The 17361-nt window shown below is 51.0% G+C and overlaps 6 protein-coding genes across 6 annotated transcripts, besides 1 other annotated feature; 2 read left to right on the top strand and 4 right to left on the bottom strand.

Annotated features, from left to right (window-relative positions):
* Nucleotides 1-17361: part of a sequence feature (contig 1.139 1..347029(1)) that runs on past both edges of the window.
* On the bottom strand, nucleotides 678-2855 carry ANIA_11032 (uncharacterized protein; the record flags this gene model as incomplete). Its single annotated transcript, XM_676210.2, has 6 exons — nucleotides 678-1054; nucleotides 1111-1740; nucleotides 1788-2338; nucleotides 2442-2609; nucleotides 2671-2738; nucleotides 2795-2855. The coding sequence occupies 6 exons, from the start codon at nucleotides 2853-2855 to the stop codon at nucleotides 790-792; spliced, it is 1743 nt and encodes a 580-aa protein (XP_681302.2). The 3' UTR covers nucleotides 678-789.
* Nucleotides 3383-5062, bottom strand: ANIA_11045 (FAD-binding oxidoreductase; the record flags this gene model as incomplete). The annotated part of the gene is made up of 1 exon (XM_050611185.1): nucleotides 3383-5062. The coding sequence occupies exon 1, from the start codon at nucleotides 5054-5056 to the stop codon at nucleotides 3383-3385; it is 1674 nt and encodes a 557-aa protein (XP_050467235.1). The 5' UTR covers nucleotides 5057-5062.
* ANIA_08032 (dTDP-4-dehydrorhamnose reductase family protein) lies at nucleotides 5970-7129 on the top strand (the record flags this gene model as incomplete). The annotated part of the gene is made up of 4 exons (XM_676209.1): nucleotides 5970-6151; nucleotides 6239-6258; nucleotides 6321-7032; nucleotides 7099-7129. The coding sequence occupies 4 exons, from the start codon at nucleotides 5970-5972 to the stop codon at nucleotides 7127-7129; spliced, it is 945 nt and encodes a 314-aa protein (XP_681301.1).
* Nucleotides 8364-10925, top strand: ANIA_08031 (uncharacterized protein; the record flags this gene model as incomplete). The annotated part of the gene is made up of 1 exon (XM_676208.1): nucleotides 8364-10925. One exon carries the CDS (start codon nucleotides 8364-8366, stop codon nucleotides 10923-10925), a length of 2562 nt encoding a protein of 853 aa, XP_681300.1.
* ANIA_08030 (uncharacterized protein) lies at nucleotides 12452-13249 on the bottom strand (the record flags this gene model as incomplete). Its single annotated transcript, XM_676207.1, has 2 exons — nucleotides 12452-12702; nucleotides 12745-13249. The coding sequence occupies 2 exons, from the start codon at nucleotides 13247-13249 to the stop codon at nucleotides 12452-12454; spliced, it is 756 nt and encodes a 251-aa protein (XP_681299.1).
* On the bottom strand, nucleotides 13668-16157 carry ANIA_08029 (protein trkB; the record flags this gene model as incomplete). The annotated part of the gene is made up of 1 exon (XM_676206.1): nucleotides 13668-16157. The coding sequence occupies one exon, from the start codon at nucleotides 16155-16157 to the stop codon at nucleotides 13668-13670; it is 2490 nt and encodes an 829-aa protein (XP_681298.1).

Genomic DNA, 17361 nt, shown 5'->3' with positions numbered 1-17361 from the left:
CGTCGTCGGAGCCCAGACCGTCGTTAAATTAGTGTTGGTGCAGCCACGCGTATCCTTACCGTTTCAGCTAGTTCAGGGGCCGATCGGCAGAGAGCAAGGCGGAAATATCAATGTGACAAGCGGCGGTAATTTGCGACAGTTATCCATCCAGGAGATAAAGGAATGGATGTTCGCAAGCAATCTGGTGTGTTGTGGGCTGGAGTTGGTGATGATGAGAAAGCAAGGGGACCGATGAAGTTACGGTTGGGAGTCTAAGCACTGTTCAGCTGAAGCTCCGACTATCAAATTAATATAATTCCGGCAGATCAAAGATACTGAAGAATTATCTGTGTTAAATTGGTCTGTCAACTTTATAACATGGTGAGGTCCTATTTAAATGTACAAGAATCAAATCGCAGTCCTATAAACACCGACACCAATGTACCTCACAATATAAACAGTAGTCCAAAATGAGCAATGAAGGGAAATGAGGATGCCCTGTTTATCAGAAACAGCGGCAGATAATCACTCAAAATAGAAATTCAGGAGAACAAATCATAGAATCCACCCAGAACCCAGTTCGGGGGATGCACTCCAAAACAGGGGCAAGTCAACTGGTGTTGTGGTGCAGACGTGGCATGAATGGCAGTCAGCTATTATCCTCCCAGTCGCCGAGGATGCGAAGACTTCGAGTAAAGACAGTGGCGGAACGAGGGTATTATGATAGAGAAAATGAGCGACGAAAGCGACGAAAGCGACGAACTGGTTATAACGCCTAGGACCGTTTTGTACAGCAAAAGAAAGGCCGTCTCAAATCCCGGGCCATCGGTTGCGAAGGCCTTCAGACCACCGCTGGTAGAGTACATCGGACAGTTGCTTGACATGTTCCATGCCTGGTACTGACTGGCCGGGGAGATTCGCGAGCTGTGGCTGTGGATTCGGCTCGGCTACTGCAGCAGACTGACGCCGCCGGTGGCTTTTCAGGTGTGGGTTGTTCTGTGCAAGAACCAGACGAGGCCTTTGTGGGGATTCGGGTGGTGGACCCTGTGGGACGAGACTTGACAGCTTGGGATCGCTGACCCAAGATCCGTTAGCACATGCAGTCCAGAGAATTAGGGGCAGTTCGTTTACCTTAGCAGTTTCTCATTAGTGGCTCGGAGGATGTGGTATAGGCCTTCTGGATCCACCATTTCTAGGTCACTCCAAGCCTCAGCAAGACGAGAAATCGCTTCCCGCTTCTCTTGGTCTCCAGTAGTTCCCAGAACCTCCTGGCAAGCGTGACCTACAGCCTTGCTGTATGCTCGACGTCCCAGTTGAGCTTCTTTGCTGTTGGTTTCTGAGTATATAGACTTAGGACTCGCATTTTCGTCTCCGGTAAGCTGGTATGAGGAGAATGGATCCTCGCTTGGCGATTTATCAGACACGCGACGGAATTGACGGACCGTGGAAGGGCTATTGCCAAATGTCAAGTCCACTCCTAGTGGTTGCTTAACACCGCTGGACCGTCGCTTCGGTCGCCGCAGAGACGGGCTGCGGTCGGGTGCTGGAATACGGCGGACGGCAGTACCGTTTGCGTACTTCTGGGTTGGTGGGCTAGAGATGCGAAGATTTTCCACCATCTCCGCAGACTCATCATATAGAGGGTCATGAATGATGGATCCGCTGTCTGAGACATCAGAGTCCTCTCGGATAACCATGGTAGGTGCTTTGACTGTGTCAAACACCCAGCCGGCATCGTCTGTGAAATGTGTAATTGTATTCCTGAATGAGTTAGCTCGCAGGCTTTGCAACATATGAAAGACACATACAAAGATTCCGCATAGTATTTCACATTCCTTGAAACACCACGTCCACTGTCCCAGTCCTGCTTCCGGTGAATAAGCTCCTGCAGAGCCTCCGTCTTCCCAGCGTTGCGGATGAACTTGTGCCTTAGAAGTTCCTTTGCGCTGGGCCTGCGTTCCGGGTCTTTGGTCAAGCACTGCGCGATAAAGTCTTTTAAAGCACTGCTGTAGCCGTCACCCTGTAACCGAGGAGCTGGTTCTTTGGGGATCAGGAAGAGCACCTTCATCGGGTGAATAGCAGCATGCGGCGGTTCTCCATTGATCATCTCCATAGCGGTAATGCCCAGAGACCAGATATCCGCCTTGTAATCGTACCCAGACTGTTGAATCACCTCTGGTGCCATCCAGAACGGAGTTCCAACGAACGTATTGCGTTGAGATTTGATGTTGGTGAGCTGTGCCGCAACGCCAAAGTCCCCCAGCTTCACTTTACCAGTGTGAGAAAGGAGAACATTGGCCGCTTTGACGTCCCGATGTATTTTGCCTTCACTGTGCAGGTAATCCAACCCAAGTAACAGCTGTTGACAGACGATAGCAACATGCGCTTCGTTAAAAACGCCCGGTTTTAGCTACATCTCGGTCAGCCGGCATCTTCCCAAGCCAGAGTCGGTCGGTTATTACCAAGTCAAGACACGATCCGCCGCCCAGATACTCCATCACAATCCACAGTTTATGTCCCCGGAGGAAGCTAGCATGATACCGAGTAACGTAGGGGCTCGCGCACGTCGCCAGGACGGAGATCTCCTGCTGAATCTCTTGTATATCATCTTCGCTCGACTCGAGATCGATCTGGACGAGCGTAAATCGTCAATTGGAATGCATCAGTAGGCAAGATTCACTCAAAACTCACATGCTTGATCGCAACAATTTCCCCGGTAGACTTGTCAATCGCCTTGTAGACGGTACCAAAACTTCCGCCTATGCGACGAACGGTTAGAGAAAGTAATTGGTCCAATTGTGTCCTCTCCACTCACTTCCAAGCTCCTCCATCATCTGGTACTGGCTCGCCATGTTATCGGCCATGGTTCGCGACATATCTGCCGACCCTGAATTTTTTTGGAATTGAAGCTTTGGATGGAAGCTGGTACCTCGGGCTCAGCTCGAAGCTCAATGGAAGGTCAGGGGTGGAGACCAGGAAAACTTCAAAAGCAAAAACAAGGCGCTCGGCGACCCGCACAGCTACCTGATTCCTGCCCAGGGGGAAGCTGTCGCTGAGCTGAACAGGCCGAAATCCAACCTGAGAATAAAAGTAATCACTTCAGCAGCGAAGTCCGGATTACGGAGTAATTCAATGTTCTTGAGTCTTGAATACTGAGGGGCCGCTAGTCCGTCGCACCCAATGGATAGCGACTCCGACCATCTATCCGTCGCAGCACAACAGAGCCCCGTAGTGCATGGCAACGGGCCGAGGGGCAGCCTCGGCATGGCTGAATAAGCAACACAACCACGAGTCTATAAGTTACATAGCCTTTACTAAAGTCGAATCGTTACAATTGAGATATAGATAGTACGAGATCTCATTGACGGGTATGTGGCTGCTTATTATATGTACTTGTAAGGGTTCAAGATCCCGTTCTACTAGCAGTTAGCAACAGTTTGGAAGAAGCAACAATATGGGAGGTTGGTATGGGAGCACTCACCGGATCATACAATTCCTTCAGCTGTTTCATGAGTTTAAGATTGGTGTCATTCTGACTGTATCCAATGAACTCCTTCTTCGCAAGGCCAAGACCGTGTTCAGCGCTGATGCTGCCATTTCGTTTTTGAATCCACTCATAGACCCAAGGTTCAATCGCCTTCTCGACGTCCTTGTTGTACTGGCGGACTGCGATGTTGAGATGCAAATTTGAGTCACCCATGTGGCCATAACCGACAACCGCGCGGACGGGGAACGAGTCATCATCACCAACAAAGCCCATCTTCGTCAAGCGCTCTCGGCAGTCATCGACCAGCTGGTACAGCTCGGGAAGGGGGATCGAGACGTCGTACTTGTAGGTTCCGCCAAGGTGGCTCAGGGCCTCCGTGATCCCTTCTCGCCAGCGCCAGATGCTCTGGAATTGAGTCTCATCTTGGGCCAGAACACCATCCGCGACGATACCCTCACCCATGACACTCTCCAGGAAGGTCTCCAGTTTTTCCATATCGTGCTCGGCATTCGATCCACTAGTCTCTATCAAGCAGTAGAAAGGGTATTCCTCTTCTAATGGGAATTTATTGCCTGTGCTGGCGTGCACGAGCTTCTGACTGCGGCCGTCCATAAGCTCAAATGCGGAAAGAATTTCAGACAGTTGCTTCTTAGCCTCGCCAAAGGCCTGGCGGACCTTATCGTAGCTCTCGAGACCGAAGTAGGCAACATTAACGGCTTTCGGGCGGGGAGGGCACAGAATCGAAACACCAGTGATGATACCGATCGTACCCTCAGACCCGATGAACAACTGCTTCAGATCGTATCCCGTGTTGTTCTTGCGCAGCGTTGACAGGCCGTCCATGATTGTTCCATCCGGAAGCACGGCTTCGACACCAAGAACGGTTCCATGGAGACTGCCATAGCGAAGCAGGCGAAGTCCTCCAGCATTGGTGGCTACGTTGCCGCCAATGTGGCACGAGCCTTTAGCACCAAGGTCAAGCGGGAAAAGGTGGTGTCGCTCAGCCAGGTACTGGTCAGCGACCTCGAGGATAACACCAGCATCCACAACCAACACACCAGAAGCCTCGTCAAATGACCGGATTTTGTTCATCCTCGAAGTATTGATGACGATCTCGTCAAACACAGGCACCGAACCCCCAACCAATCCCGTGTTACCACCCTGCGGGACGACGGCCAGTTTCTTCTCATTGCAGTATTTCAGGACCTTGCTGACCTCTTCCTTCGATTGGGGTTTCAGGACCAGTTTTGTGTGCCCACGGTACTTGCGCATCCAGTCGCCATTGAAGGGCTCGATATCGTCCGTGGCATCTGTTGTTACACCATCAATCACCGCTGATTCGGAGCCCAGGAGGTCCTTGAAGTACTTCACATCTTCCGCAGTGATCTCGGCGAACTCGGGGCTCCTCTTGAGCGTGGGATAGGCGTCGCTTGTGTACTTCACTTCCTTCGTTGCTTGTCGTGCAGATGCTTGGGAAAAGCAGCGAGTGGCCGGCACAGAGAGTTGAGAGACGAGGGGCCGCCCACTGAGGCGCGGCTTGGGCATGCGAGCCCGTCGAAGGGCGATTGAGAAATTTCTGGCTCCAGACATAGCGCGATCGTTGACAATAAACCCAGAGCTCGGTGAGAATCTTCGGGCTGTCAAAAGATTCAGTCCGTTCGGAGTCCGCTCCGAAAAGCTCGCTTATTCAGCGCCCGCTCTTCCCCGGTATCGGCATGTATGAGCAGCATACAGAGATGCGCAAATCCAACGAATAAGAACACGTTAACACGGCACATCTCTGAATCGCTTAGTACTAAGATATCCGCTATGGCGGAACCTTGCTCGGGAGCTTCCATATTCTGTGGCTAGAACACGGAAACCTGGGTATTGAGTTCAGGCAGCTAAGCAAGCAGCTATATAAGCAGCTATATAAGCAGCTATATGACCCCCATCTTGCCTTCTGGTCTACAAAACTCTAAGGTTATCCTTTTTCATCATTCCCTAAGCGAATATGTCCTTGGGAACAATCTATACACACATGATCAGCTAATCTTCTGATAATCAACTCTCCTCAACTCTTCCTTTAGCAAGACACGCATTGGCGCGCTTTCAGATATGAAAGGATATTTGAATAGGACGTCGAAGTGTAGATTAAGCTGCTGAGCATTGTTATTCTCCAGAATAGGATTGTATGCCAACGAGTCCGGATTTTGCGAGTTGTCTACATGGCCTTGCTGTAGGAGAACATCGATCCAATCGTTTGCTTAAGTTAGACAAGCTCTTTTTTGAGGCTCTTGCCAAATTTCTGAGTCGCCCAGCAAACTATACATAGTAACCGGTGTTGATCTGGCGTAATCTGGTGGATTCTTCGACAGTCGATTCTTGGACATGGAGGGGTCCGCCATACAAGGTTACGTCACTCGAGTGCCCCGCCTGTGGGAAGTTCATCAGTCAGAAGAGCTCCAAGTCCTGACACGAATCCTTTGAACCTGGCCTTGCAATCTCTGTACACACTCAGAATATGGCGACTACGGTACTTGTAACAGGAGCCACTGGCCTTCTGGGCCGGCAAGTTTTCGACAAATTTAAGCGCTCCGGATGCCTCACTGTTGGCCAGGGCTTCTCGCGAGCCAACCCACCTACCATCCTCAAATCTGACCTTGAAAAGCCGGATGACATTAAGGGACTTCTTGATGAAGCTAAGTATGTGAGACAATGAGCTCTGATATGGGAATGCTGCATTGAAAGACCCTGAGACAATAATCAATTTCGTACTAACACCTGTTCTAGACCTCAGATCGTTATCCATTGTACGCCCAGGCACACCTAGAGACTTAGACCTATGATGAACATAAATTGACAATTTATCTAGGCGCCGCCAATCGATCCCCCGATCTGTGCGATAAGGACCCCGAGCGAGCTCGCCGGGTCAATGTCGACGCTACTCGCACCCTTGCAGAGTTAACAGCGGAGAGGAATATCTTGCTAGTCTATATTTCCACCGACTACGTCTTCCCTGGCGTCGAGGGAGAGGCACCGTACGAAGCAGACGCGCCGACAAAGCCCCCGAACTTGTACGGTGAGCTGAAGCGGGATGGTGAGCAGGTTGTGCTTGAAGCTACCAAAAAGAGCGGAATGGGCATCATCCTCCGTGTACCAGTGCTGTACGGCACAGCAAATGAGAATTCTGAGAGCGCGGTCAATACACTAGTTGATTCCGTCTGGAAAGCTCAGGATGAGAATGCGGGCATCAAGATGGACGATTGGGCGCAGCGATACCCTACTAACACTGAGGACGTCGCGCGGGTATTGCGCGACATTGTGATCAAGTATCTCAAGGAGCGCGGTCAGATTATGAAGCTTCCCAAGATTCTTCAGTTCTCATCCGAAGACAAGATGACAAAGTACGAGATGTGCGAAAAGTTCGCGGAAATTTTGGGTGTGTCCTTGAAGGGAATGGTCCGCAACAAAGAAGGAAATGATCCGAACGCGTCAGTCCAGCGGCCGTATGACACTCACCTTTCGACCAAGGTGCTGAAGGACCTGGGTATTGATGTGCAGACAGTCGACTTTGTCGATTGGTGGTGAGTACTCGATCAAGATCGACCGGCGATTTGCTGCAACCTACTGGCAGAGCTAACGCGAAACAGGCGAAAACACTTGGAAGCACAGAAGAAATGAAGCGACTCTCATGAAGAACGAGCATGAATATGATAGATAAGAAAAAGTAAACAGCAATTTGCCAAGAATCCTTCGAGTGCGTAGTGAGCTTTTACTGTCTGAGCTTTTATTGTCTGCTATCCTACTGAACGAGACATGAGGCAGCAGGCGAGCGTAATGAGACAGCGTGAGAGGACAGGGTTTGAATCTGTAGCTGGAATCCATGATTATAATGGATATATTGAATCGAGGACGCTACATCCTGGCCAATATTACCAGCATTCTCAGCGGCGTAAGCGCGTAGCCGCATCTTTTTCTTGCCAGTTGTCTTGCGGCCTTGAGTCGGAGTGTGCCGAATGCGCCAATCACGTGTGGAGTCTCGACGATCCGATTTCGAGACATCAGTCTGATCCAAGCTGACAAGGATAGAAGTACGATGCAGATGAAGTCATGCAGGAACGTGCATTTCTTGTTATTAATCAAATTTTCGTGCTTTGATAGCGTGACACTTTTTTGGAGACAAGCAGACGCACCACGACAGTCTAAGCGGCGGAATCTAATTCCATTCCCCCAATGATCTCCCTCACTGTGTCCGATCCTCTTCCTCCAGTCTTTACCACCAGAGAAAATCTTGACGCCTGATTCCAGCCCTATTCCAACTTTTCCAAGTTCTTGACACAATGGAATCATAGCTGAAGAGCATTCAACTCTCCACCCCACGCCAAGTACTAGGACCACAGGACGAGCCTTAATTTCGTCTGAGCGCCCCTTGCCTGGAGCAGGTGGTTCGCACCGCAGATCCACCGAGTCGCAAATCGCAAAGCGAGTCCCTGACTTAAATCTCCGCTATACCCAGGCGCCTAGTTGCGATTGCAATCGACTCCTCTTTTTGCTTTTTTGAGGCCGCAATTCGCTTTGTCTATTTCTGGGGTTGGAATCAGGCCACCGATTATGAATGGTCAAACGTTTGTGAAACATTTCTGCAGGCTATAGGGGGAACGGCTTCTTTCTCTTCAATTCAACTCAACCTATTCCCCCTTCCCACCGCTTGAACAGAAGGGTTCTGCAACCGTGATTTGTTTGCCCTGGGTCAATCGCTCGTCTGTGCAGTGCGCTGAGTCGACTACATCTACAGACCGCAAACGGAGGGCCGAAGCCGCATGCGACTATCACGCAAACCGCTAGTTTCTCGTATTACTCTCTATAGCGCTCTCAGCGCCAACTCGCCACGAAGATATTGGACAACACAAACATAATGACTACTGACGCTCAGGAGTTAGCAGGAGTTGGGGCACAGGGCCCAACTCCTGCCAAGTTCTCACGATACCGCTCCGTGAGGAAAGCAGCGTCGACCAATGCGCAGGTAATGGCTCCGTTGAACACCGCTATCCCGCCAGTGCCTACCCGCCAGAGCACGCCGGCGACTGCGTCGCAAGAACATACCGAGATTGCAAGTGCCCAGCCTGCCAGTATAAAAAAGAGCATGTCGCGTTACCGTCGTCAAAAGCCTCCAACGCCCAGTTCAACTGACGCCGTTCCCCTTCCAATGACCGCTGAACACGGCGGCCCCCGAACACAACATGCGACAGCTGTTTACGATGACTATCCTTCTCGGCACCCTCACCAATATCCCCAACGAATGGAGGCTACGAAGCCGCGGAGTAAGTTCACGGATGCGGTGCGACTAGATACACGCGGAAACGGATTTTTTGGAGGGAATGGCAGTGCTTCTAGCGACGCAGAGCTTGATGAGCGGGAAAGGGATAGACAAGCGGCCATGGCGAAATTGACGGGTGGCTGTGTTGAATCGCCCGCCACTCCTTTAGCTCACCAAAGACCAGCCACACGGGGAAGAGCGGCCACGGACCGCGAAGTTAATCAAGGGTCTAATAATCTGAATCATTATGACAGCGCTGAAAGCCGACGCCATTCACATCATGAACCGAAGCGGAAATCATTCAGGGACGCAATGAAGTTTCCGCGCGCAAAGGACAAAACAAGAAACGGCTCTCCTGCTAAGGGCGGAGGCGAATCAACTGCTCCTGGACAATTCCCTGGGATCGATGCACCTGTCTCAGCAGTCAATGCTGGTGAACGGAGAGTACTGGTGCAGTACAAAAAAGATAACCTGAAGCTCAGTGTCAGCCCGTCAACCTCAGCCTATGACATATTAGTATCTGCCTCCGGAAGGATATCAGAGATTGATCCTCCTCGGTTCATTCTCATGGAATCCTTTACTGCACAGGGTTTGGAGCGCCCTTTGCGGCAGTACGAGTGTATTCGAGAAGTCATGAATTCATGGGCGCACGATGCGGAAAATACTTTAATCATCGTCCCAGCTCCGAGTGTCCATGCACTTGACTTTCTCGCTGCTCAGAACGTGCCGAAAGACCCGCCAATGGATGCCACTTTCCACATTTACTACTCCCAAAAACCACGGAAGTGGGACAAACGCTACGTGACAATTCGATCAGACGGACAAATTGTGTCGTCAAAGAAGGAGATGGCGAAAGAGCAGACCAATGTCTGTCATCTCTCAGATTTTGATATTTACTCGCCAAAATCAAGCTTCCTGGCTCAAAAAGTAAAGCCGCCAAAGAAAATTTGCTACGCTGTTAAGAGCCAGCAGAAAGCGAGTATGTTCCTCACAACTGAGAACTTTATTCATTTCTTTTCGACCAATGACAAAACAATTGCGGATGGCTGGTATAAAGCTGTCCAAAATTGGCGCAGTTGGTACCTGGTCAACAAACTAGGCGCTGGCCAGATTGAGAACAACGCTGAACCGGCGCAAACTGAGCCAGCGCAGTTTCGGTCAATTCAGCCACTTCTAGCATCCATTGACACTGCTGAGCAAGAGACATCTACTGAGCGTCCCCAAGCGCGGCAAACGTCCTTACGAAGGGGACCATCCCGCGAGCACGGCCCACCCCTGTCGTCCCTCCCCAAGTCACTTACAAGCACAACAGAAACAGAAACATCCACTACACAGACACAGTCATCAGGGGAGTCCCCATTCTCTGCCTCGGGGCTCTTAGGCCGAACCTATACGCTGCGCCAAAAGGCCATGAAAGAACGAGAGGACCGCGAAAAGCGCGAGGCCGAAGTCCTCTTCCAGCATGGGCTGATCGGCTCCAACACCGCTACCGCTACTAGTGCACCTCGCCAGCGGTCACAGCCAGGGAGTCGAACGAACAGCATAACCTCCGCGCAGGCCCAGTCTCAGCACACTGATTCGGAGTCCTTGTTAAGACGATCACAATCTGTCAAGCAAGGAGGTCAGAAACCCAAGCCTCTCGTCGATCTCACCCCTGTCTATCAGGAGCCTCCACAACATGCCCGCAAAGGAAGAGGAGTCGCTGTTGACACGGGCGGTCCTCTGATAGACGCCGCCACGGGTCCAAGTAATGAACTGGCAGGCGGCATCGTGATCCCTCCAGCAAAGACATGGCGCCGACCAACTTTAACTGGAAATGGCCCTGGTGTCCCGAGTCCACCGCAAGAACCACAATCCAGCACTGAGGCGCAAGCGCGGACTCGCAACCGCTCAAACACAGCGCGCAGCCATCGGCACGGTCATTACAATGCTGCAACTACAACCCCAGTTACTCCTACTTCACCACCCGACCTTGGCAGCCCCCAAGATCAAGTGTCAGCCTTCGCCCCAAATAGCCTTCTTGCGCGTACAGGATTAGCAAGTACAGGAGTGCCGGTCGGGCACGGCGTGGCGACGGGAGACCGTAACGCTACGAAACCCATGCTAGACGTCTCGCCGCAGAGTCCGTTCGCGGAAGGGAGTCTATTGCGCGGGTTGTAGGGCTAGACCTTTTTGTGTCTACTCCTATTTTGATGATTGTGATGATGAAATTTGTGATTTTTACGACTTCTTTCGTTTTTTTCTCTCTTCTTTCTCTTTCATTGTCTCTTTCTGTGTTTCTTAGTAGCTTTCTATAGCCTTTTTTCCCCGGTCATCTAGCGCCATGCATTTTGTTATACCCCCATAGCCGCGTTTTCTAAGAACGTCGCTCAGTCTCCGATTTCCCCAGCAGTTTGGCGTGAAAATGTTTTGTGTTTTTTTTTTCCTTTTCTTTTTCCTCTCTTTTGTTTTTTAGGTAGGTATGCTTACGCTTCAGGCTTGATAGAGAGAGACTTCACCGTTCCGATAAGCAACGTTTGCTGGAAATATACCACTTGGTATCATGCAAGCATTTCAATCTTTTCTCGCACTCGAAACCGTATGTCGGGATGATAAAGGAGGCCAGAGATGGCCCTATGAGCAAATAACACAACTCAGACTAATTCTACGGACTGTTTAGTGATCCAGTCTTAAGAGCAAGGTAGATGCCAGTTAAGTGAGAAACAAACTGGCCACTAGTCTAACATTATAGGGAAATTGTCTTTGCGTTTGGCTTGGGTTCCTCCTTACCGTCTTCATTCCAGTTATACTATGCTCTGTGATGAGAAGGGGGTCTGATCTTGAGTGAGATAACGCTCGCAGCTTGGGCTGATGAGCTCCAACCAATGGAATCCGTAGAGTACAGATAAGCTATATCAGATTATTGTCTTGCCCTTGGGTGGGTATATAATGTCTGGTATACGAAGTGATACCAGTGGCCTCTGTGCTATGCACGAACTCCCTATATCTTTTCTGGAATAGGCATCCGATTCTTTGCTACTAAGTCTTGAGGAAACAGGCACTCCAGTCGATGAATTAGTGCTGTCTCCGTTAGAGAATTATTCTGCTGGGCTAAGTCGGACGTCTTACATTATATTCCATGGTAAACTTACGCCTCCATTAGTCGCGAGAGGAGACAGACATGCAGAATTGGGCAGTACGAAGATAAATTAGAGTATACCCATCTTCCTTGTGATCGTCCAGGAATGCATCTGCATACGTCCACCCTCAGTTTAGGCAGTTGCTAAACCATATCATCATCCCTTCAAACAATCTCATGCAAATGGTGCTTGAGGCAAGCAGTGTCCACGTTGGACAGGACATCGGGGGTTAGGGCTGGATATTTTTTCCCCTGGAGATCCCTGAGGCCCGGTCCTCCTCTGTTTCTCATCTCTTCAGACCGAAGTTACCCGCCTCCAGATCTATTCCTATTCATCCACCTTCCCGGCAGCTGATAACCACGGTTAACAAACAACATTCACCAAGTTTCCCTCCACAAACCCCTCCAAGCCCTCGACCAACAAATCCTGCAGATTCCGGATCGTCGACTCTGAGAACCACGCAATATGCGGCGAGACCAACAGATTCGGCACGCTCTCCCTCAGCAACACCGACTGCCCACGCACCGGCGGCTCCCCATCAAAGACATCGGTCGCCGCACCTGCAATTCAACCCTCCTTTAGCGCGTTGACTAGGGCCTCTTCATCCACGATCCCTCCTCTCGCAACATTGATCACCAGCGCATCACTCCTCATCGCCGTCAACTCGTCCTTGCCAATCAGCCCTACCGTATCAGGGCCCTTCGCAACAGCAACCATGACCACCGTTGCATGCTGTATAGCCGTTTCAAAAGCCACCCGTCCTTCCCGTACATCATCGCCCATGACGCCCTTCCGCTCCGCAATGAGGACCTGCATCCCTAGTGCACGGAGAAGCATCTCGATTCTTTTCCCCAACGCACCATACCCAATAATAGCCACAACCTCCTGCTGCGTCGTATGCGGTGGCCCACTACCAAACCGGTGAATGAGCGTCCGCTTCTCGGCGTACTCGTCACTACCCATAACAGCATCATGCAACTCGACTATCTTCCGCCTAGATGCGAAGTAAAGTGCAAGAGCATGCTCTGCGACAGTGCTCACGTTCGCGCCAGGACAGTTGATCACCTTCACGCCCTTTTCCTGGAAAGCAGGGATATCGACCCATTCGACACCTGTTGCCATGATAATGACGCACTGAAGTCGCGGACATGCTTGTAGTACCTCTCGCGTGATGGGGACAAGCGTCGTAATCGCGATTGTGGCGTCATGAAGCCGTGATACTATTTCTGAATGGGAGGGCGATGTTGAGGCGTAGCCTGTGTAGCTGTGTGGGAAGGAAAAGGCGGGTATGGGGCAGTGGCATTCTTCTAGACAGACAATGTGATGGTTTGTATTTTTGTTCTCTAGACCTTGTGAAGGAGGCATTTTGTAGAATATGCAGGGTACAGTGCCGAAAGAGTGAGTTGGAGTTGTGTCGGCCTCGTGAGCGTAAGCCTAGAGTTAGGCTTATCGTAGCTTATCAGTGGGGTTCCTGGTTGTTTGGTAGGCTCCACTCCCTAGCCTAGAAGTCTATATTTATACCACTAGCCAGTGTATACATACCATTCCCAGTCACTAGAGTAGACCTACCAATTACTGAATAGAAAGTAGTGATTACACGAAGAGTTATAGGAAGGTAACAGATACCCACACATTGATTAATCCCAAGTACTCCATATGTATTCCACAAACACTTCCCCTCTCCAATTTAACAAATGAATCAACCACATTCATCGCTAGAACGCTAGACAAAGCACAAAAGTCTATGCAAGTTCAATGTGTAGTAGATGATAACAAGATAATTTCATCGCTGCGACTGTTGCGACCTCAGCGTCGGATGGCGTCTCATGGTTATTGGTTCCGCAGCATTAATGCCCGTGTTGGCTTCAGTATTCCGCTCTCTCTCTCTCGCGTCCAGCGCGGAGGAGACACCAGCGGCATTATTCTCAGATACAGCCTGCGACTGCTGCCGGCCTAATGAACCAATCTGGCTAAGGTTCGACGCGCGTCTGCGCATGCGGCGCTCTGCGTCCAAGATTTCTTTTTGCTGCAGGGACTCGGAGGGAAGCAAAATGGCGCGGTCGAGAGAGTACGGCAGCCCACGATGACGGCCGCGAATCTGCATCGCTATAATGACGAGTGTTGAAAGAACGCGGAACTGGCTGACGAAGGAGGCGTTGACGCCGGGATAACCGAGAGAAAGACCGACGGTGCCGTACGCGGAGACAACCTCGAAGAGGACAGACCAGATCTGGAAGGAGTACTGGTTTTTATTTTCGAGGCGGTCGCCTTCAACTATCGTGATGATGAAGAGGCCCAGGCAAACGTACCAGAGATCAAAACCGAGTTGCTTGCGTAAGTGGGTGCCGATATAGCTGGGTGCTGTCTGGCTGTCGTCGTCGTCGTCTTCGTCATCTGCGAAAATACCAAGACTTTTTTCTTCGTATACGTTTGTGCGTCGGAGTGAGATGGCAATGGGGAAAACGGAGATGTACATCATGATCATGTAGGAGACTTGGACAGCTGGGTGGAGGTCGGCAATAGACACCACAGCGAATCCAGCAGTGCGGGTACAGGTGGCCTGGAAAAGACCGTCCAGGATTTTGATTCCAGTGGACAGTGAAGTGACGGTTTCATCGTTAAGATCCAGGATAATGAAGAATATCAAGTCGATGCCATTCAACAAGACCAGAATCGCAAACAGCCACCAGGTAGCATTGCGCGGGAAAAGCAGCGTGAAACACCGGCGGGGGTGATCCAACAAGAACTTCAGCTCTTCCCAGAGCGGCGTTTCCTTTGAGACTACCTTCGACATTGTCCAGATAATGAAGCGCAGCATACAGGGAAACCCCGTGTTGCCTATAATGATCAGAAATGACATTAACAGCAAAGGCCAGACCGCGCCCTGAAACGACATCATGGAGTCTGGCGTCAGGGTGAACCCGACATCATTAAATGCCGAGGCAGCAGTGAAGATGGCCCACCAAGGACGTCCTTGTCCCGCTGCCGTCACGACATTTCCCCAATGCGTCTCCATAATCCACGGCGTCAAGCAGATCACACCGAGGATATGAAACAATACGTAGTACGAAATTAACACGACGGCCAGCGTCTTTAGTGCCCGGTACTCGATACCTCCTAGTTCGTCGCGTTGCTCCTCGGTTAGGTCGATAAAGTTCGAGTTGCGGCCAACTGTGGCATCCCAACTGAGATACGGCAGCGTAGGCCGGTCCCGTTCCTGTGTCAGAGAGCGGAAAATACCGTTAAACGTTGACTTTCGGTTCGCCCGACTGAACGCTGCCGGGTCGTCGTCGTCTTTTGTCTCGCGAAATGTAGGGCGCGTATCCATACGGGGAAATGTGGAGTTCCGTGTTCTCGTCCGTGGCAGCTGGGGCTCGGTGATCGTGATATGCGGACCGTCCATGTTGGGCGTGTTGTTTGTGTCGTCCCCGTCAAGATTCCTAGGGCTTCGAGGCTCAGATTGGTCGGTCCTTGTCTTGCTCAGATCGTTGTCCTCATTCTCTTCTTCCTCCAGCACCTCCGGCGCTCCGCCGCGATCGTATTCCCTCGGACTTGGAATGCGCAGAGCGCCTTTGTTTTTACGCTGCTTCTCCAAAAATGCGATGTGGTGCTCAGGGCTGAGTTGAGCGGGAACGCGAAGGTCGCCAAAATCGCGATTTATCGTAGCTAACGGACTCTGACTTTCCATTTTCGCGCTGCTGGCGTTGGAGGTAGGCGAAACAGACTCGGAGTCGCTTTCGTTAGGAGATCTGGGCGCACTCCGCGGGGAATCTTCCTGCGGCGGGTTGGCGGCCTGGTTGCGCAGGACCACGATCGGCCGGCCATTTATCCCTGCTTCCTCCCTGCCGTACGACTGCGAATTTTTATCTTCGCTGATTGTCCGTAGTCGGGATCTGGTCGTGCGAAGGGCGCGGGCATCTCGAACGACGTGCTGGAACCGTTTCTCAAACCAGTAAAGCCGGATAAAGACGAGCGCGGTGTTGATGAAGATCGGCGTAGTGAGCATCGAGACAAAATAAAGGATAACCTGCTGGTACGTCTGAAGCAGGTTGAAATCGACCGTATTCAACCCGCTCTGGGTAGCAGCTCCAGCGGAGAAGAACAGCGCATCGATATAAGGTAAATCATTACCAGGATATATGATGATAGACGTGACCAAAGCCATCGAAATGATATAAATATAGTGGATGAGAATGAAATTCAGGTGCAAGTCCTTCAGCCATGGGATGCGGGCCTTGAGTTGCGCCAGCTGGCGCAGGAACGAAGAAAACATCCCGGGACGGCGACGGTTGCACCGCCGTGGCACAACGATCGAACGATAGAGGTAGCAGCGGTATTATGTATTATTTTGTTCTCCGGAGAGTAGGTCCCCCGGAGAATTCGGCGAGGATTCGAGAAGATGAGGAATGATGATCAGCGGGCGCCACGCGACTCAACTGCACAGGGTGCCGATCGTCCCGTTTCGAGTCGAATTGACGATGAAGGACCGACGTTAGCCTCGAATCATCAGGGACGAATGCTTGCGAATAATAGCATTGCGAGGCAACATGGTTGAGCGGGTGTAAGGGGAGAGAATGTCAAGAAACAGACGGACCAGGACGAGAAGTGGTGTGGACTTGGACAGCGGGACTGGGCTAGGCAGAAAGAAAGAGAAATTGAAAGGCTTAACGCCAGGACCAGCACAACCAACACTAATAAATATAGACGAGATAGCTGGAAAGTGCGGTCTAGCTTATCCTGCTGAATTTAAGCCCAGCTAAAAGAAAAAAAAAATAGTAAGGAAGAAAAAGGAAAATAAGCAGCCACGCAGCCGGAAGAAAAAGAGAGCAAGGAGTTGCAGCACTAAGCAAATCGGCGCTTCCTATTCGGCGCTCTGGGACATCCATGCAGCTAATCCTGATTATTATGGTCTTACTTATGCTTGTTAACGAGCTAAAATAAATTGATAAAGGGTTGTCGCAAGCTGCCGTGGCAGGCTGCAAGCGGCCAAGCGCCAAGCTTTGGACGTGGATCTGGACCACTGGCGGTGTGGCGGTGCAGCGTTACAGTCACGAGTGTTTATACAGTATAGTCAACGTTAGTACTGTCTGTCAGTGTAAGTGTACCTGACGATATGACAGCTCTCAATTTCGAGAAATGGCAACTCTCATGTATATCACTAGCGGAACAGAGACTGAGGTCGATCGTCCCTTGGCGTCATCCTGCAGCAACGATCAGCTCGCAATTCTGCTGCAATCAAAACCCAGGATAAAGCTCGTGATACATCCATTGGCTGTCACCATATTTCCGAATACGGCATATCTCCCTTTTACTCCAGGCACGGGATTTTCCGGGCTATTCTAACTGTGCTGGACGGAGGCGAGTCTTGTGAAACGTTACCGGAACACAAAGGGTCGCACGACTCGTCGAGGATCAGGTAGGGCTGCAGAGTCGAGTTCAGCCATACTTTGTTAGGAGTGATAACAGTGTGGACTCGA

Source organism: Aspergillus nidulans, chromosome II (assembly GCF_000011425.1).
Source record: "Aspergillus nidulans FGSC A4 chromosome II".
In the NCBI taxonomy this organism is placed as follows: Eukaryota; Fungi; Ascomycota; class Eurotiomycetes; order Eurotiales; family Aspergillaceae; genus Aspergillus; species Aspergillus nidulans.
The sequence above is the reverse complement of the archived record's forward strand: the minus strand, read 5'-3'. Positions and strand labels throughout refer to the sequence as shown.